Source organism: Aspergillus eucalypticola, assembly GCF_003184535.1.
Source record: "Aspergillus eucalypticola CBS 122712 chromosome Unknown BO83scaffold_13, whole genome shotgun sequence".
Taxonomy (NCBI): domain Eukaryota; kingdom Fungi; phylum Ascomycota; class Eurotiomycetes; order Eurotiales; family Aspergillaceae; genus Aspergillus; species Aspergillus eucalypticola.
In genome coordinates this window covers 776,483-795,137 of record NW_020290287.1, presented here as the reverse complement: position 1 = coordinate 795,137, position 18,655 = coordinate 776,483, and the positions used below count along the sequence as shown (strand labels likewise).

The 18,655-nt window shown below is 51.4% G+C and overlaps 8 protein-coding genes across 8 annotated transcripts; 4 read left to right on the top strand and 4 right to left on the bottom strand.

The window, feature by feature from the left end:
* Positions 1–15: 15 nt before the first annotated feature.
* Positions 16–1,369, bottom strand: BO83DRAFT_378802 (class II aldolase/adducin domain protein). Its single transcript, XM_025531349.1, has 5 exons — positions 1,048–1,369; positions 712–972; positions 510–642; positions 284–452; positions 16–226 (listed from the first exon to the last, which is right to left on the bottom strand). The coding sequence occupies exons 1-5, from the start codon at positions 1,337–1,339 to the stop codon at positions 152–154; spliced, it is 930 nt and encodes a 309-aa protein (XP_025388009.1). The 5' UTR covers positions 1,340–1,369; the 3' UTR covers positions 16–151.
* Positions 1,370–2,343: 974 nt separating this feature from the next.
* BO83DRAFT_378800 (protein SYS1) lies at positions 2,344–3,617 on the bottom strand. The gene is made up of 2 exons (XM_025531348.1): positions 3,122–3,617; positions 2,344–3,056 (listed from the first exon to the last, which is right to left on the bottom strand). The coding sequence occupies exons 1-2, from the start codon at positions 3,367–3,369 to the stop codon at positions 2,645–2,647; spliced, it is 660 nt and encodes a 219-aa protein (XP_025388008.1). The 5' UTR covers positions 3,370–3,617; the 3' UTR covers positions 2,344–2,644.
* Positions 3,618–3,668: 51 nt separating this feature from the next.
* On the top strand, positions 3,669–4,552 carry BO83DRAFT_361771 (cytochrome c oxidase subunit 6B family protein). The gene is made up of 2 exons (XM_025529478.1): positions 3,669–4,034; positions 4,174–4,552. The coding sequence occupies exons 1-2, from the start codon at positions 3,810–3,812 to the stop codon at positions 4,294–4,296; spliced, it is 348 nt and encodes a 115-aa protein (XP_025388007.1). The 5' UTR covers positions 3,669–3,809; the 3' UTR covers positions 4,297–4,552.
* On the bottom strand, positions 4,456–8,333 carry BO83DRAFT_378798 (putative RNA-binding protein (Nab3)). The gene is made up of 5 exons (XM_025531347.1): positions 6,542–8,333; positions 6,299–6,478; positions 5,744–6,239; positions 5,461–5,681; positions 4,456–5,396 (listed from the first exon to the last, which is right to left on the bottom strand). The coding sequence occupies exons 1-5, from the start codon at positions 7,854–7,856 to the stop codon at positions 4,849–4,851; spliced, it is 2,760 nt and encodes a 919-aa protein (XP_025388006.1). The 5' UTR covers positions 7,857–8,333; the 3' UTR covers positions 4,456–4,848.
* A 1,293-nt stretch (positions 8,334–9,626) lies between these two features.
* BO83DRAFT_361765 (peptidyl-tRNA hydrolase domain protein) lies at positions 9,627–10,539 on the top strand (the record flags this gene model as incomplete). Its single annotated transcript, XM_025529477.1, has 3 exons — positions 9,627–10,036; positions 10,119–10,379; positions 10,452–10,539. 3 exons carry the CDS (start codon positions 9,627–9,629, stop codon positions 10,537–10,539), a joined length of 759 nt encoding a protein of 252 aa, XP_025388005.1.
* On the bottom strand, positions 10,401–11,991 carry BO83DRAFT_361762 (snoRNA-binding rRNA-processing protein UTP6). Its single transcript, XM_025529476.1, has 2 exons — positions 11,838–11,991; positions 10,401–11,756 (listed from the first exon to the last, which is right to left on the bottom strand). Exons 1-2 carry the CDS (start codon positions 11,925–11,927, stop codon positions 10,665–10,667), a joined length of 1,182 nt encoding a protein of 393 aa, XP_025388004.1. The 5' UTR covers positions 11,928–11,991; the 3' UTR covers positions 10,401–10,664.
* Positions 11,992–12,154: 163 nt separating this feature from the next.
* Positions 12,155–15,943, top strand: BO83DRAFT_378795 (putative integral plasma membrane protein). Its single transcript, XM_025531346.1, has 7 exons — positions 12,155–12,970; positions 13,027–13,153; positions 13,265–13,303; positions 13,361–13,445; positions 13,500–13,545; positions 13,596–15,403; positions 15,468–15,943. The coding sequence occupies exons 1-7, from the start codon at positions 12,499–12,501 to the stop codon at positions 15,624–15,626; spliced, it is 2,736 nt and encodes a 911-aa protein (XP_025388003.1). The 5' UTR covers positions 12,155–12,498; the 3' UTR covers positions 15,627–15,943.
* Positions 15,944–17,242: 1,299 nt separating this feature from the next.
* On the top strand, positions 17,243–18,494 carry BO83DRAFT_361757 (uncharacterized protein; the record flags this gene model as incomplete). The annotated part of the gene is made up of 3 exons (XM_025529475.1): positions 17,243–18,004; positions 18,277–18,365; positions 18,441–18,494. Exons 1-3 carry the CDS (start codon positions 17,377–17,379, stop codon positions 18,492–18,494), a joined length of 771 nt encoding a protein of 256 aa, XP_025388002.1. The 5' UTR covers positions 17,243–17,376.
* Between the last annotated feature and the right edge of the window lie 161 nt (positions 18,495–18,655).

The window sequence follows — 18,655 nt, the reverse complement described above, 5'->3', positions numbered from 1 at the left end:
AGATTAAAGTGGCACGAGGAAACATGTGCTGTTTTAGGAGGCTCTATGTTAGACCTTCTGCAATAGGGTTGTTTTATCTTCAAGGCTGCAGACATGGCAATTAAACGTAAAATGCATATTATGAGCACTATTGCTAGCAGAGACCAGTCCCTTATTGCAGAACCTTTCCGTTAGTCTCTTCAACGATCAGCTCGTACTCGGGCTGGAACTCGGTGTAGAAGTTGTGCTGTATATCGTCAGCCATCCATCCATTCACTACAGTTTCTACAGAAGAGTAACTCACATGGTTTTGCGCAACATCAGCAGTATACTTCGCCACCTCATTCGAGATGATTTTCTTCGGAACACCGTTCGCGGCCGCTGCTTCAGCCAGCAACTGCGTGTGGCAGGCATTATCTAAGCTGAAGTAGAGGAAAGCCGCCTCATCGACAGTTCGGCCCACGGTGAGAAGACTGTTTTCCGTCGTTAGTATATGGTATTCTTGGGATTATGATATGTATCATAGTCACCCATGGTTCTGCAATATGCAAGCAATGTTGTCCTTTCCTAGGGCACGGGCAATCTGCTCACCCTCCTCCTGCGCAAGGGCAATACCGCCATGGTCTTCATAGACACTGACCTTTCCGTACAGGTTGCATGCATCTATACATACCAGATGAGAAAATCGGCTAATCACTCCCAAGCAAGTTGTTCTAGGATGAATCTACTAACCCTGAGTAAGCATCTCAATCGGCTTTCCAAACGCACTCCACGTCTTCCCATAAACCGAATGCGTATGCGCCGCAGCAATAACATCCGGCCTGGCCTTGTGGATTTCGGAGTGGATCATGAATCCGGCCTCGTTGATGGGCAGCTGAGCCCCACCCTCAGCGACATAACCCTCTGCGTCAACAAGGACAAGATCCGATGCTTTAATGGTGGAGAAGTGCTTGGCGAAGGGGTTCATCCAGAAGTGATCCTTGAGGATAGGATCTGTAGCACATCCCATTAATACTTGTCGAGCCGAACTTCTGCAATTGCATTGTGATACTAGAAATGATCACTCACCTCTCATAGAAATATGCCCCGACACACCCTCCCCATACCCTTTCTTGCCAAAGAACCGAAACGCAGCAGCCATATGCTCCTTCATCCACTGCCGCTTAGCCACAGGATCACTAAAGGTCGGGATACCCCGTAGCTTGAGCGTTCCGGCACGGTTTCCCCGTGCAACAGATTGGAACTCCTTGTCGTTGGCGGCATCTTCGATGTGGGCTTTGCTGGTGGTGGTGCTGTTGTTGTCGGCCGCTACGACGACGGGGACGGGGTTAGTGGTGGTTTCGGTGATGGTAGCGGACATGGTGATTACTAGCAATATAGCTTAGTTCTTTTTGATCCGTGATTTAATCTCTGGAATAGAGTGTCCTGGTGAAGAGAGGGGAAGATGAGTTGGCGGGGACAACGTATAAATACTACATGTATGAGGGGCACGCTAGATACTAATCTACAGTCGTTATCCTTCAGGCTTATCGCAGCCCCGGAATTGCATGTCAAGTAAACTGATAGGCGCACTGCGCCGAAGGAACGGGAGCTCTGATAGCTTGATAAAAGCTGTGCCGCGGCCCCGGGTCGTGCGCCTTCCGGGGACATGATTCCATCCTTGTCTTGATAGGGTGCACTTGTCCGGATGACAGTACCCGGGTGTATATCGTTCTTTTCTTGAATGTGTAAAGTATAATAATCGAGAATTTGATGTTTAGTAGAGGCTGTGAAGTCTGTATTGTTCAACTTGTGTGTTTCTTGGGGGTTGGGGTCATTGCCCATTGCCGTTGCAAGAAAATGAGCTGTTCAACCACTGCACTGTATGTTGTTAGATCAGTAGATGTGATAATGGTTTAACAAACTACCAGATGGAACGATGCAACCAGTGCATGAGTAGACCGGTAATGCTATGAAGGAAGTGGCACAGTTTGCTGACACTTCAACGAACTGGATACTATCTCTGGTCATTAAGGTGTGCTAGTGGCCTACTTTCACGATTGGCAATTTATACTTTCCACATATTCTGAGGGTTATTTATATTTTATTAGTATATAGTTACAAGACTTTCTATGGCTCTTAACATGCGTTATCTAAAACCAAGCTTGTTGTGGAATAGCTAACTAATTCATTCCATAGACATTAGTATCTATCTTCTAAGGTTAGGAAATATAGATAACGCTAAACGAACATTCTTTTTAAATGGCCCTGTATGGTTCTTGTTGAGGTGCCAAGGGCTCACTATGTACCAGAGTAGTACTAGTACTACTACGTCTCCGGATATATATCCGAAATCATGGTAGGGTGTGTAAAACCAATGTCTTCCAAATCTATGCCTACTCCTTGCCGCAGCAAGTTTAATCTATATATTTCACACAATATAAGTTAAAACAACACGTCGAAGAAAATGAGAAATGAAGTAATTGGCATCAATCCAACAACGCCACCAATGCAGGTACCAGCCAGCTAGGGTATACATGAGAAAAGAACAGGAGCAAACGTGAAGATAGACCATACCCACATCCAGTGGCAGTCTCACGCACTCCAAGGTCAAAAAGAGATAATAAAAAGGCTGATAAGTCATGACAAAGAAAAGGGAAGAAAAACCAGAGAAAAAGAAAGCAATCTATACCGCCGCGTCACCCTTCATTTCCACCATCTCGTACTCATCCCCGGCACTGCTACTATCGCGCAAGCCTCGTCCCCTTCCTCTACCCCTCGACAGTGAGAATGACTCCTCTTCGCCAGCACCACTTTGTGCCTCACCACCACCTGAGGCCCCAGCAGACGTACCGCCATTGCTACTACTCCCACCAATGCCACCAAAACTGATGGGCTGCAGTTCCCGCCAACGACAGGCCCAGATGCCCAAGAACGTCATGAACGCGGCACTCGCACCTTGCAGGCCCCACCAGAGCCAGTTCGCGGGCACGGAATGCGTGTACAAGGTTGTAGCGATGAGGTGGAGGAAGTGTAGGGTAAGAGCAAAGTCAGGGATAAGCTTGGACCGAGCAACGAGGAGAAGGAGGAAGATTGCCCTAGTTGTGCATTTCTTATTAGAATGTGCGCCTTGTACTGCGGAAAGACAAGCTAGAGAACTCACCCAATCCCACTCGTCAACAACCACACCAAGCCAAGCATCCATCCAATCGTAGTATCCCCGCGGAGGGCATTCCAGCTGAAGACAAGGTCGAGGGAGAAGGGTGTACCGTAGACGACCGTCGTAAAGAGGATGAGAGCCGTGGCGGTGACATAGTAGGCGACTTGAAGGAGGAGGATCTTCCGGACAATCTTCAGCGGGGGAAGGTCGGTTCGAGAGCCCGCTCGAGGGGCCCGGCGGCGCGGGGGCATGAACTGTATATTTTTATTGTTTATAGGCGATTAGATTTAGGTTGGGTGTGTTGGAGGGCCCCCGAACTGCGGTGGTCGGGAGTTGTGTAGTGTATTTGACCGCAAACTTATCGAACCGAGTGATGTTTGCGAGACGTCAAGTCTAATTAACGCGTTCCTCAATAACGCCAGGCCGGAAAGAAAGTAACCCCAGGGCAGACTTCCTCGGGTTGTATGACGTGGTGCTGCAGGGCTGATTGATCGATAAATATCCAGAGCGCCGTTCGGCGATGTTGGAGCCAACTTGACCGGACGGGTTAGCGCCACATGACCGGCGTCCGCGGCGGCGGAGCGGAGCAACCAATACATCATCTCAATTATTGTCGTTCAATATCCGGACACTCTAGAAACCTCATCTACTCCTCGCACCCCTTCTACACAACCACATACACACAATAACAATGGGCTGGCTTCCCTGGTCCTCCGAATCTACCAACACCGCCTCCGATGGTGGCCGCATAGCTCCCGATCGAACCTCCCGCCAACGATGCTACGAGGGCCGCGACATGTTCTTTTCCTGCCTCGACCGCAATGATATCTTGGATGCAATTAAGGATGACAAGGAGGCGCGCCGGAAGTGTGGAAAGGAGATTGCAGAGTTTGAAACGGCTTGTTCGAGGGCGTGGGTATGTGTTTCTTGCTTTGTTCCTTGCGCTTTGGTTTTCACTTGTTGCTGGGGTTCAATGTGGCATGAGAGAAGAAAATCATGGCAATTTCGTCTCTTAGTATTGAATCTGAAGCTAATTGTATACGTATGAATGACAGGTCAAATATTTCAAGGAGAAGCGCGTGATGGAGTATAACCGGGACAAGACAATTGAGCGGATCAAGAAGGAAGATGCGGCCCAGGTTCAAGAATTAAAAGCACAAGGGTGGAACTCTCGGTAAAGAAGATGGAAAAAGAATAGTTGAGCTGATTGCTTGTGATCGGGGAAGTGGCGGCGCCCGTTGAGGGCTTTCTACCTGTACGATATTGATGTACGCTTACCAGGCTTCTAATGACTGCCGGACCGCATGCTACTAGATATTCTCCACTATAGGCTGGAACTGTGGCTTATTAGAATTACCGTGTGCTTGCATTGTGTCTGTCATGCTAGTCACTATGCCTGAGACCCCACAAGAATCCGGGGATAAGAATAGATACAAAAGCTCCGCATAGAACCCCAACATCGCTGTCCGATGTCTAATTCAGTATCTCAAAGCAAACCGAACCATTGCACCCCTATAACGTGTATTCGCTGATTCGATCGAGTGCGCAAGAAAATCAACCCAACAACAGGACCTTCATAACCCTTACCTGCGGTAACGTTCCATATCCGATTCTCAATCAATCAATCAGTCAACGCCCGACTCCTTGAATGTGGCCAACGACTGCGAAGCCAGAGAGAAAGAGGAAGAGAGGAAAGAGAAAAGACGAGAGAAAACAGGGAATGTCATCAATCATTGCTTCCACTTGCCCAGTTGGTTCATGATGTTCTGCACATGGGGACCAACGGCTGCCTGGTTTTGAGGCTGTTGGCCTCCGAGTCCCTTGGCAAGTAACGAAATCAAGTTGGGGTCGGATACCAAAGGAGCATTTGGCGCTTGCAGAGGAAAGGGCGGTGGAGCTAGTTGCTGTTGCGGGTTAGCAGCAACAGGCTGGCGAGTGGCAGCGTTCAGCAGGCTAGCGAGGTCTGCTGCGCCATGCGGCGTGCTGGCACTAGGAAACGGCTGCTGCGCCGTTGGCACGGCTGGCGGCCGTTGCTGGAGCACTCCCAGCAGCGATTGTAGTGTGGGCCCGTCAAGGGAGGTAATCAGATTGGCAATATTGGGCTGATTGGCGACGGTAGGCAGCGGCGCCTGAGGAGGCACTGTTGCGGCTGGAGCAGGAAGCGGGGGAACCCCAAATGCCGGGTTGGGAGGGAAAGGCGCCGGGGGAGCGCCACGCTGCATCGACTGGGCATGGAACACAATTTCGGCGGCGATACTGGGCTCGACATCAGGGTATTCTAGCAGGAACACTGTCAGTGAACCACAACCCATGCAGACTTACTGAGGATAATGGCGACTCACCGTTGGAGCGAACGTTGTCTGCCCCCCCGCTCCGGTCAAACACCTGCAGAGGAATTTTCCTAGAGAACTGACTCGGGCGCGAAAGCCTCACTACGGCAAGTACGCCCTCCTGGATCTGTCGTTGAACAGCAGCGTTCAGGGGAATCCGGGGTCCAAGGACGAGCACATCCACCCGGAGACCCCGGTTACGGAAATAGTTCTCCACAAAGAGAATGAAGTTGCTGGCCACGGCATTAGACATTGCATGGATGGTCCACAGAGAAGAAAAACAAGAACCACTCACCGATCCAATTCCTCGAGCACAAGAATCTGTACTTCCGGTACGTCTCTCGGAGCTCGCCGAGGAACGGGCAGGTCTGCATCACCCTCGTAAGACCCACGACCCCGTGGGCTAGGGGTGCGATATCTGCGATCTCTCGTGTAGGGCGACCGGGAACGCCGCCTCTCGCGTCGATCGTACCGCTCTGGAGTTCTATCCCGAGACCGGTACCCGTCCCTGGCGCGGAAAGCACGAGGAGACGGCGAGCGAGGCGGAGGGGGTGGCCGATAGTCGTCACGTCTACGGTGACCGGGCTCATCCCTAAAATCGCTGAATGGCACGCGCCCCGATTCGTACGGACGGTCGTAACGATCAGCCGGGGCTCTCGCACTGCGGCTGCCAGAAGGACCACTCCGGCTGAATTCTGGAGACCTCGAGCGCCTTGGTGGAGGAGCGCGAGAAGGTTCTGCCGGGGCGGCCCCGGGCCTGGTGCTCCTCTGTGGCTTCGAGATTTCGAGATCTGGTGCAACACGGATGAGTCTCAAGCGAGGACATCCATTGTCGAGTGGGTATACTTACGGACTTTGCGTCCTCTAACAACAGCTCCTTGCTCAGCGTCGAGAGCCTGTTTACAGGCAGACGAGTCAAGGAACTGGATGAACCCGTAGGCCTGCTTGATGGATATCTGCGCCAACTTTCCGAACTTGTGGAATATGTGGAATAAATCGCGCTTCGTCACTCTTTCAGTGGGCAGATTACCTGCGACCTCGGGTCAGATCACTGTTTGGGCCTTTGTCTTCATACACAGCAAGTAGTACTAACCAACAAACAATCTAGACCCCGGCGGGAACCGGTCCCAAAGACCTTCGGTTACGTAGATCCTCTCGTCATGCAGAAACTCATCGTACTTCTTCTGCACCTCGGGGCCCCATGGCGTGTCTTCATCGGAACTCTTGTTCTGCCGGGCCACTACCCGTTCACCGCCACCCTTTCTGTTATTCACTGGTCCTGGGGAGCCCTGAGTCTCGGAGGTAGTAGTAGATGTAGACTGCTGGAAACTCGGCACGGGGGGAGGGGGCAAAGCGCTGGCACCCGAGGACGTCCCCGGTGCGCCAGCCGCAGCCAATGAGGGGAGGCCCAGATTGGACTGATAATTACTCTGCTGGGCGGTGTAGGTGGAGGAGGGGGAGGGCTGTGCATTGGAAGTATTAGGGGGGAGCTGGTGATATGACCGGATGTCATCACTGGCATTGTAGTTGGGATGGATAGAGGGCTTCTCCTGGGGAGGGGGGCGGGGGGGAAGTCCCAGGGAAGATTGGAGCGCCTCGTCATCCGTTCCTGCCTGGGGAAGGGCAGAAACGTCTGTAGACAAAGGCGCTGTCTCTGAGACCGCAGGGGCAGAGGGCGCAGTGGAAGAAGGGGGCAGATTATCGAGGAGGTTCTGAAAATCGACACCATCCTCACCAGTGTTATCATCAGCTTTGCTCTGGGAGTCTAGGCGAGTTTGCGGCGCGGGCTGGGCGGTCCAGCTGGCGACTGCGTGGTCTACCTCGCTCGCACTGGGGGTGTCTTGAGCGGCATGGGAGGAAGAGGGAGGGACATCGGGGGGAGGAGCTAGGAGGGAGGCGGGATCTGATGGAGGCAGAGTGGTTAGAGAAGAGTCTGTTGGAGCGTCCTGGGCTGCGGAGGAGGTACCGCCGGCCATGGGAGGCGCGGGTTGGTCTGATGCAAAGGACGCCTGGGCAGTTGTAGCCGTAGCAGACAGTGCGTGGGCAATCTTGTTCATCGATCCATCCTCCACCTGCGACGTATCCGAGTGGAAGCTACCTTGAGTGTTTGGTGGTTGGCGCGGTGGTGGTTGCTCCGGCACTTGCACGGAGCCAGTAGTTCCCCTCACTTCGCCGGGCCCTGCATATTGGCCACGAAGTGAGGTGAAATCATTGGGATGCGCCTGGAAACTATTGCCAAGGAAGGCCTCGGACTTTTCATAAGTCGACGTGTCGTTAAAAACAGGGTCCATTTGATTCTGAAGCACCGGGATCCTGGCAGGTTCCGCGACGTGTAGCGGACGAGGGCTCTCGGGAGTCAGGGTCTTGCCGCGGAAGTGAAGAGCTTCATCTGGGGAGCTGGGCGTCATGTAGACCAGGGGGGAGAGGTCGATTCATCTACAAGAGCACACAAGAAGGTCCGACAAGAACCACACGGAGATGGGGTTTTTGGAAAATCGACAAAGCTAAGGTGGGGCTATCTTGAAAAATGAACCGGGCCGTTGGAGCCGGGGCGGTAAAAGGGATAGCAGCAATCCAGAGGGAAGTAGTAGAAGAGAGAGGGGTGGGCTTCTTTTTTTCTTTCTTGTCTTCCGATGGTGTGGATGGGTGAAGAGTAAAGAGACGGATGGCGAGAGAGAAGATGAAAAAGACAAGCCACACACACAGAGTCTCTGACACTCACACCCCTGGATCCTGTCCGAGGATAACGCAAGAACCAGTGAGACTCTTTTTTGTGAAGGGAGGCGGGGGAAGGAAGGAAAAAGCGCGTAAATAACAAAGCGATAAGCGCAACGGATAAATGGATGGAGTACACAGTATAAGAAGAGAACAACTGAAAAGGAAAAAAAGAAATAATAGTACAAGGATGGGTGAGCAAAAGGGGAGAAAAATCAGGAACAAGCCGTTATAGAAAGCTCTAGCAAGATGGAGTCACGGAACAACAAGGAAAGGCGATGAGGAAGTGAGTGATGAGGAGGAGCGCGTATTATTTCATCAATACCCAATAACAACTGACAGAAATTGGAACAGAACGAGGGACAAGCGATCAGCAGACGCAAGATTGCGATGGAGGAGCTAAAATGGTAAATGGAGCAGGGAAGAGACAATTCCTTATCCACCAGATGGATGATGGATGGCTGGACTGCTTTTTCGCGCTTCACACAGATTCAATCTCTGGTGGTGGAGGGGGGGAGAAAGAGAAAGAGGAAAGAGGAAAGGATGGTGAGAATACTGAGAAGATTCGAGCTCCACGGCGTAACTTGAAAGTTACGGAAAGGTCAAAGTTTGCGCAAGTCAGTACCGGCGCCATGCCTGATCGGGGTGTTTTAGTGCTTCAGCAGGTCCAGCCATGCGGTGTGACTGGCTGGATCGGACACTAGCGGCGGGTCATGGCGCACCTGGACTTTTCTCTTTTCTGGAACTGGCCGTAACTTAGTTGGCATCGGTATCAATTAGTCAAGCCCGACTACTTTTGTACTAACTACGGAGTATCTAGACTAACACAATGAACTAAAAAACGTTAAGTCCCTCTAAGAATATCCCTGGGCCCCATGATGCCATCTTGCCATCTTGCCATCTTCGGGGCCAGATCCTTGTTGCCGCGCTCCGACGGAGTTCTTCCGTCTCTGGTGACTACGTAGTACGCAATAACACTAATAAGTAATAACTAAGTAGTAACTAGCTAGCTTGGGCTAAAGGCTCGGAACACTTGGAATTCAACTGACTGGTTTGTTGTTGTTGAACTTGTTGTTGTTGTTTGGAATGCCACCTTGGTGTCGGTATCGGAGCTATTGTTCATAATTCCAAGCGGTGACCGACCCCAACCTGTCTACCTACTTAGTACTCATTTAGTCTGAAGAATCTAAACATGCATCTTTGATTAATGATCCAAGCTACTATCTCACTAAGAATTGCAACCGAGGCCGACCGCTGCTAACTCTTACTACTGAGATTGGTGTCTACCCTACCCGTTGACGAACCATCAGCCCGACCCTGCCGGTCACCCTACTTTTAAATTACCTGACGGGTCCTTGGTGAAAGTAACTCCGTCATATCCGTACTAAAAGCTACTTTACTCTAGCTCGGCTTCTGGAAGATCCTCGTGCTTGTTACTCGTTAGCATACCCATCCTTAATTCAATGTCCCTGTTCCTATCGGTCCTACCTGCAGCTGCGCGGCACCTCCCTTCCCCGCGCACTGCTACTGCTGCTACTACTGCTGCTGCGAATATGGTGCGAGCGAATCATGTAAGCCGTGGATTAGAATCCATCATGGCACATGCCCGGCTTTCTCTCCCCCGTAATTTTCACCGCGTTTCCCTCGCTTGCTATTATCCCCCTTCGTCCCGCCCCACCGTCGCGACACGAACCTTTGCGTCCAGACGAGCCGCCGCCATCTCGACTCCCTCGGGCCTAGATTCGGACCACCACCTGACGGCGGCTAGGGAATGGGTCGCTAGGCTCAATTCAAAGGCTATCACCATCCCGCGTGACATCTGCGAGATTTCCTTTAGTCGTTCTAGTGGCCCTGGAGGTCAAAACGTGAACAAGTCGGTTGCCGCCATCGGTCTGAACCCAACCACTCCCATTGATTGGTGACTAACATGTAATTGTCACTGCTACTTCGTATAGGGTGAACTCGAAAGCCACATTACGAGTCCCCCTCAAATCGTTACTGCCTTTCGTCCCCCAACTTCTACATGCCCCGCTGCAAGCGTCTCGATACGTCGCGGCGAAATCCCAGTTCCTGGTCATTCAATCGGATGAGTCGCGCAGACAGACCGCCAATGTGGAGGCTTGCTACGATAAGCTCCACCAGCTCCTCAAGAGCATAGCAGAGGACACGATTCCCGGAGAGACTTCGCAAGAACAACGTGACAAGGTACAAAAACTGTATGTATTTTCCCTCTGGGTATTTAGGATCCACTTTGAGGAACATGCGAACCTCGGACTGATCTAGCGCAGAAAGAAAGCTGCAAACGAAGCCCGCATCAAGTCGAAGAAAATGCACAGCAGCAAAAAGAGCAGCCGCCGGGGTAGTAATGACGACTAACAAACATGCTAACTTTTCATCACCTAATAACCAAGAGGACCTTTCCCTCATTCTCATTGCCCATTAAGCTTGCGACGGAAAAAGCCCGATAAACGCCGATGAATGATTTAAATGAAATGTAAGCTCTATGCTTCCTGTACGATGCGTTCCGCGTTACGGATAGTGGCAGAAATCGCCTTTTGGAGAGACGCATCCACGCCTTCTGTCTTCTCAAGGGGCTGTAGCCAGCTGATGATCTCCTTGGCGACGTTGGGGTTATTCCGGTACTCCTTGATACGGGCAAATGATGCGCTAAACGCACGTGGGAATTCGGGCGAAGTGACCTGGAGTCCGGCGGTGGGAAATTTGATGTAGCAGATTTGCGTATGGGGGCTGTTGGGCTTGCTCTGCTGCATCACGTCGACCACATGGCCGAGAATCTTGTGCAGACAGGGCAGGTCGTCGAACTCGACTGCCATATCGTAGAATTCATGACCGAAGCGGTCGTCATTTTCGAAGTTCTTCATGGCCGTATCGAAAATGGCGAGAGGGATGGCACCAGTCAGGGCAGGGGTGTTGGCAAGGTTGTCCAAAGCGACTTGATCCACACCGCCATCCTCTCCAGCACCGGGGTTGATATCTTCTCCAGTAATCTTGGGCATAGCGATCATGTCGGCATCCATATCATCCTCCTCCGCTGGCTTCGGGGCTTCAATCGGCTTATCGAGACCCAAGATTCGCTGTCGAGCAACCAACTTGGCGATATATATCAACTCCAGTTTGGCATAGTGGAGCCACAGCTTCTTCGAACTTTTGCAAAAGCGCAATCCGCGCTGCATATAACCTCTAGATTGTGTCATATCCGCATGCTCATCCACAGCGTATTGCGCAGCGTATAGCCACAAATCGACGTTGGCGGGATGTAACCGCAAGGCGTCTGTAAGGATGCTCGAGACCTTTTTGTAGGCCTTTTGTTGTTTTGCGTATTCGAGGTACTGCACCCACAAGCCCACATCTCCATGAAACTTGCGAGTCGCGCGGTCAAGGATGAAAAAGATGCGCCTCTGCCCAGTGTATCCCGCCGACCTGATCCCCAATCGCTTCACCCTCTTCCGGCGCAGGGTGTCTAGGTTCATCTCGTATTGCGCATATCGGACGAAGTCAACGGGCAGGGCGCCACGTGCATTCAGTTTGTGCTCAAAGTCGGACCGTTTCTTAATGATGGCTGTGATTTCCTCCTGCAAGCAGATGAAACGGCATGTCAGTTTTCTAGGCGCATTGAGGTGGGTAGATAGATGATGACCATGAGCGCCAATTACCTTAGAGAAGATTTTCTTCCGCTCAAACTCCTTGAGCTCAGGGACTGACTTCTCCAAAAAGAAGCGGGCCTTGTCGGTAGCAGCTGACATGATTGCTCTGGATGGCTTTGGCAAGCAGCGACTTCAACAGTTCCTTTGCAACCCAGAAATCCAGCCAGAACCAGACGATAGGCAAAAAAAGTTGTCGGCATCCCGCACGAGATCTCCGCCCAGGGACCTGGCCGCCTGCCTGATCGGGGCTAGTGGCTGGAGCGCGCCGCCTGCGTGTTGCCGAGCCTCGCTCCGAAGGTCATCCCATCATCTGTCTCTCACCTTCAGGGGAATCTGGGCTTCTCGCTGTTGGGATTCTTTGTACGACCCGCTCTTTCGCTTTTCTTTTCCCTTCTCATTTCATTTCTCTTTTATTGACGCTCATTTATATCCCCCTTAGTCTGTTTCTTTATAGCTTATTCTTTTAATTGGCCGGAGTCCGTGCTCGGTGCCTCCCTGTGCTGCCATGGCACCCAGATATAAAGATGGGGATGCCGTTGTGGCGGTTAGTGTCTCTGCGCTTCGCGGTTTGTCAGGCTAATTGACCATCTCTCAGGTCAATGGAAAATGGATCTCTTGGGCACATACGGCTGTGGCCTACACGGCCTTCTTCAGTGCCCTGGTAGTGGGAATGTCCTTGCATTTCCACAAGATCGTCCAAAACGAACACTACGGCTACCCTGATGAATGGTTCCCTTCCGTGTCGGCCACCATCGGTGATCGCTATCCTGAACGCTCTTTCTTCCAAGTCTTCATTGCCATCACTTCTGGTCCTCGTTTCGCCCTCGTCTTCCTTTGGTACCTCCTGACTGCCCGCCCTAACTCCGCCCTGCCAAAGCTGGTCGCTGGTGTGGGCTTGTTCCGGACATTCACGTGCGGAGGCTGGACTTATGTTACCTCGACTGATGATCACGACTGGCACGATATTTTCATGATCTCGTACCTGGTGGCAACTTTGCCCTGGACTCTCGGTTGCCTCGCCCTCAGCCCGAACAACCGCCGCGCTGTCAAGTACCGCAAGATTCTGGCCAGCCTGTTCTTTGGCACTCTGGTGCCACTGATCTACTACTTCATCCAACACAAAGTGCACAAGGTTCCTGGGGGTAAGATTGCATGGATGCTGCTGCTGCTGTGGATGAGATTGTTAACCTTTGGCCAGCTTACACGAGATACGCCTTCTTCGAGTGGTCGCTTATTTTGTTTGATGTCGGATTCGATGCCGTCACAGCTCTTGACTTTGACGCATTCGAGATTGTTGTGAGGGATGTCAAGGGGGTTAGCAGAGGGTATGTACAATGGCTTCCAAAGTAATGCAGAGCAAGAGAGGAAAATGTACAGTCGCCAAAAGATGGTTGTCGGTATTTGAAAGACGTGATCTAAGATTCGCAAACTTCCAGGCAGTTGAAGACCACTGCGGACTCTGTCCTTGAAAAAGAGTGTGTACAATCTGATTTCCAGACTTAACCTGAACATGGCAGTTAACTCGTAGTCAGGAAGGGCAAGCCTGTCGGAAATACGTTTGGCGAGGGCTTTTTCTGGTCTGAAATCATCGATGCTGCTGCAGACGTCTACAATGGGGTACGCTTCAGATTGGGCTTTCCCTCAAATTATGTGGTTGCTGATAAGTTGTAGTTCGTCTTCTGGACCCTCTGCACTGCCCTTCCCGTTCTCGTCTGGTGTAAGTAGTGCGTTTCTTATCTGCAGGATCGCATATCTGATTGGATGTAGACTTCCCCCTTTGGCACATGGGTATCTCCGGATATGAGGCAGCCATTGTCTGCTACCTTTCGCCTTTGCTCCTCGGCATCCCGGCCATTAAATCTGCGGCAATCAAGAACCCTCGCCTTTTCCACCTGCTCTCGCTGTCCGGACTCCTGGCATATAAGGTGCAAGACCCTGCCAACCGCCTCTTCGTTATGGGCTTCGCCGTTGTCTGCAGCTGTGTGACCTGGGCCGCTAGCTTGTATGCCGAGAGGGCGAACAACGTCAGATTGGAGTCCCGTATCCTTTCATGGAGCATCGGTTTGATTCTGTCTAGCGTCGCCAAGTTCGCATGCGCTACCAACAACCCCCTGTGGCCAATCATGCACGCTCAGAACGGTGGATGGAACAAGCTTGGACTTCTTCTCGCCGTCCTGGCTGTCCTTCGATCCTACCGTAGACCTGCCACGAGCGGAGGAGATTATCTGCCGTCGAGTGGAAAGAAGGGCTCTCCGTTCTTGGCCGGTCTAGGTGTTGGTGGTTTGATGTTCGCCATGCACTACCTTCTTTCAGACTCTAGTACGATGATGTCTTGGGTCTGGGAGGGTTATCCGGTGCGGGGCCCCATCGCGGCTCCCCACGGTGCCGTCACCATCTTCACCATGGGTGCTGGTCTCGTCTACGGCCTCTTTTATCCTTCTGTGGCCGGTAGTTGGACAGCGTTCGGACTTGGCTCTCTGGGTGCCACCTTCCTTACCTGCTACAGTCACTGGACCGGATACTATGGCGGTCTCGTTCTCACGTTCTACCTCCTGGCCGTGACTCCCGTTCTCCTTTCCTCGGCCGTTAGACATTCTCCTGCATCTACGTTCGGTGTGGGCTGCGTCTTGTACATTTTCTTGATTCTGTTCCACGTTTGGGTCGTTGCTTACGCCTTTGTTCCTGGTGGATACCTCGTCAGAGAGCACACGGATTGGGTCGTGATCACCATCATGTTGTCCATTGGCGCTGGTGTATTCTCGGCGGGTGTGTCGAACGCTTCCAGCCCGAAAATCAAGGCCGTTAGCCCCAACAGCAGAAGACAGCGTTCATACTTCATCTACGTCCTCGCGCTCCTGCAACTGCTCTCCGTCTCCATCGCATACCTCCGCTTCCCCACTAATGACTACACTCCTTATCACAAGGACGACAAAGTTGCCACCATGGGCATCTGGACGATCCACTTCGGCCTCGATAACGATATGTGGGCATCTGAGCGGCGCATGCGCGATGTAATCCAGGAGCTTGAGCTTGATGTGATCGGCTTGCTTGAGTCAGACAACCAACGCATCATCATGGGCAACCGTGACGTTACGCAATTCTTGGCGGACGACCTGGGCATGTACGCGGACTTTGGACCGGGTCCCAACAAGCACACCTGGGGATCTGCCTTGCTCTCCAAATTCCCCATTGTCAATTCCACCCATCACCTACTCCCTTCACCTGTTGGTGAGCTTGCCCCCGCCATCCACGCCACTTTGGACATGTATGGTGAGCTTGTTGATGTTGTGGTCTTCCATTCGGGTCAGGAGGAGGATCCGGAAGACCGTCGTCTGCAAACGGAGTACTTGTCCAACCTGATGGGTTCGTCGTCTCGTCCGATGGTGTTGCTGAGCTACTTGGTCACCAAACCGCTCGAGGGCAACTACAACACTTATGTCAGTGATATCAGTGGCATGAAGGACATTGATCCCACGGACTGGGACCGTTGGTGCGAGTACATCTTGTACAAGAGGTTGAAGAGAACAGGCTACGCAAGAGTTAGCCGTGACTCGATCACCGACACTGAGATCCAGGTATGCTCCTTTGGCCTATTTCACTTCCACGATCCCTTCCACTCTAACCAGCTGTTCTTAATAGGTCGGTAAATTCGTGATTGGCGAGCCGGAACCGGAAAATGAAATGCGTATCCCCGAGGAAATGGTCCCTGAAGGCCGTCGATTCCCTGCATTGTTCCGCGGCCAGGGAGTTCGTGGTCATCGGTACCATGTCTTTGACGAGCCCCGTTACTGGCAATGAGTGTTAGCTCTCGATTGAAGGGGCACATCATTCCAGATACCTCTGAGCAACGCCGAATGTCTTCCATACACTGTTCTTGAGTATAGTTCATACGACAAGCATACCAGCATTGCGTGGCCAATTGCCTGCAGTGATCATATGTGGTCTTTTTCTTAAATCGTACATAATGTCATCTTTCCCTTATTCTTCTATTCAAAGTCGAAATTGTGCAACAAATCCGCAGCGAAGGTGCACTGTGAAGTGCTGTACGGACTACCAGGCTCAGGGACGGCGGGGTTGCGCTTTGCCTGCTGTTGGGTTGTAAACTTAGTAGTAAGGGGATGGCAGGAGCTGAGGGCCCTGGTCTCGTGCCTGCCTGCCTGCCTGCCTGACTGCCTGCCCCTCGTTCTGTGGAACGTAGTCCAGGACTGACCTTCACCTTCAGTGCCATCCTTGACTGAGCTGTGGAATGCGAAACCGCCAATTAAGCATGTTCGCTAGGTCGATGTGACATAATCTATATGACAAGGTACGCGATGCTGGTGGTCTTTACAGCGAAGCTCTGAGCTGGTCAGCTGCCAAGATCATTATTGTTTCTTGAGGATACTTCTAGAGCAGGCAACCCTATCAGAGCATACAGGCCAGTCACATCATAAAGTCGGATTCCAGCTGATACCGGTTGTGTTGAATCATTGTCCTGGACGAGTACCAGCGAGCACGCCCTACCAAGTACAACGTATATCACACCATAACAAAATCTTTTGACTAAGATCAACACTCAAGCTACCCACAAAAGAACATTCCAACGACAATAGAAACTAACGCTGAGGCAAGTAAGCACTTTCCATTGCTAGTTTACCAGTCATTCGGTGTCAGCAGCGCTAGGAATCCTCCGAGGAATGTACCGAGTACTTTGACTTTCTTTGTTGATCTTCGTCCCAGTTTTGCCTCCCCTAGATAGAGATTGTTTGACCTTTATCAGGCAACAATGCAAGAAAAGAAGGAAATTTCTTCGATCATCTTCTAGGGCGGAAATGTGCTGAAAATGTACTTTGGAAAGGCCAGGAGGCCATCTGACAGGTGTGATGATGGCCATGGAGAGACGATATCTGACTTTTTTTTACTGTCCTCGCGGGATTTACCGTCCCTGTATGTTGGATGCTCAGCGAACTCAAAGTGATGGACTTTTCTGTTCAGACTGAACTAACTATCCGATCAACAGCACAACTTGCGAGAGACTTGCTCCTTCAAACTGAAGATTGCAGCAAAGTGCATGAGTGCTTTTGCTCAGACTTCGGCGGGTATACGAAGGTTTAGGTAAGTTTAGCGTCGAAATCGATTGGCTTTGTTACTGACAATGCTGACGCCGGCTTATAGATCTTTCACTTTGCAATTTTCGCCTCGTGGGAAGTTCTTCTTGATGCTTTCAGGGACAAAGAAGTGTCCAACAAAGACAGAGGAATACATTGCGCCTGTTCTATTTTTGTTGAATCAATTACTTCGATCGATATAGGTGAAAGGAAGTTCATTCGAAACCTAGCGTGAATGAACCCCTTCGATAATGCAAGTTGTCCCAGATATATTTGACTACCATCGCTCCGCACGGGGTGTCCAGGCTGACCATATTGTTTTCCAAGTCATCTTGAGCTTACAAGCCTTTGGGCTCGCATTCTGAGAAATATAAACTACGAGGCGTACTTCCAGTGTGTACGTGAGCATTATACTTTTGTTCAAGCTATCCACATCCACCACTCCAGCAACTTGATAAGCAATGTCTGAAGAACCCGGCAAGCGGCTCGAGGATCCGTCGCAGAGAACTTCCCTTGACGCAAACCCACCAGGGGACCAACACGTGGAGTATGTCAATGCGGAACCTGAAACCATGTCAAGTGGTACCGGGAGGCTTTCGGCAGGACGGGGGGCCATCCTGGCCAATGCTGCCAGAGAGTTGCAGGATGTCGCTGCTAAACAGCCAACTAGCCATACGAGCAATAGGCTCCAACCTCTACATCTGGGGACGCGAAGATCTCGACCATATGGAGAACCAGTCGTCCCGCCAACGTGGACAGAGGGGCCTCAGGGCAAGAAGTATCATCGACAAATGCCCGTTGGTGAGATGGTAGTACCGACTCAGGCTGGCACAGGTGAAGGTTACAATTATAGTTCATACAAGCGGCCGCCTTTATTCACACAGGCCCCCAAGAACAAGGTCCATCGGCCAAAGTCCCCAACCGAAGGACACAGTCGATACTTAGCAGGAACATTAAAGATGCTATCCATGCATAATAACCCTCCCCAACAGGAAAATGACCCAAACAACGGAATAGACATGCCGCCGACTGAGTACATGGTCCAAGAACCGCCATACATTGCGGATGATGGTGGAGTCACAAATCAGGGTGAGTGTAAATGGATTTGGATTGTTGTCACTTTACTTGTGTTGAGCATGTTCCTATGCCTCTTTTTGTACGTGTTCAAAGTTATCAGATGATGTAATATATGTCTTGTCGGAGCGGCGTAAGTCGCTATAAGCAAACCTGTTTGGCGATATATACGAGCTACTCTCAGATATTGCGGCTTACGGGAAGGATTTGCTCACATTCTTCATGTATCCCTTGCGTTATACATTCCGGAACTCTTTCTGATGTGCTAATTCTGGCCATGTGCTTAGCTCGTGGGGGTAATGTGGTAGTCTATGAACAATATGACCCAGACATCCATCCTCACCCGCCCCCCGATCCCCAGTTATATGGATTTGGAGTACCGCAACAAGGTACAGACACTGTTGACTTCCCCTTCTGAAAGTGATGAAATGTCTGGCTGATGGGAATCTAGTGCCTCGAGGAGGAGCGCCCGACAGGCCATCAAGACAAGGTGCGAAAGCTTTAGCGAGGGAAAGACCGAGACAGCTACGGCAAGGTCTAGCAGAGCCGCAAGTACTTACTGGGGTATTAGGATCGACATCGGAACCGAAGAGGCAGCTGCTACAAGAACCTCTCAATGGAAATAGACTTCTAGCGATACAAGAGGCTCGAGCCCGCCCACCATGG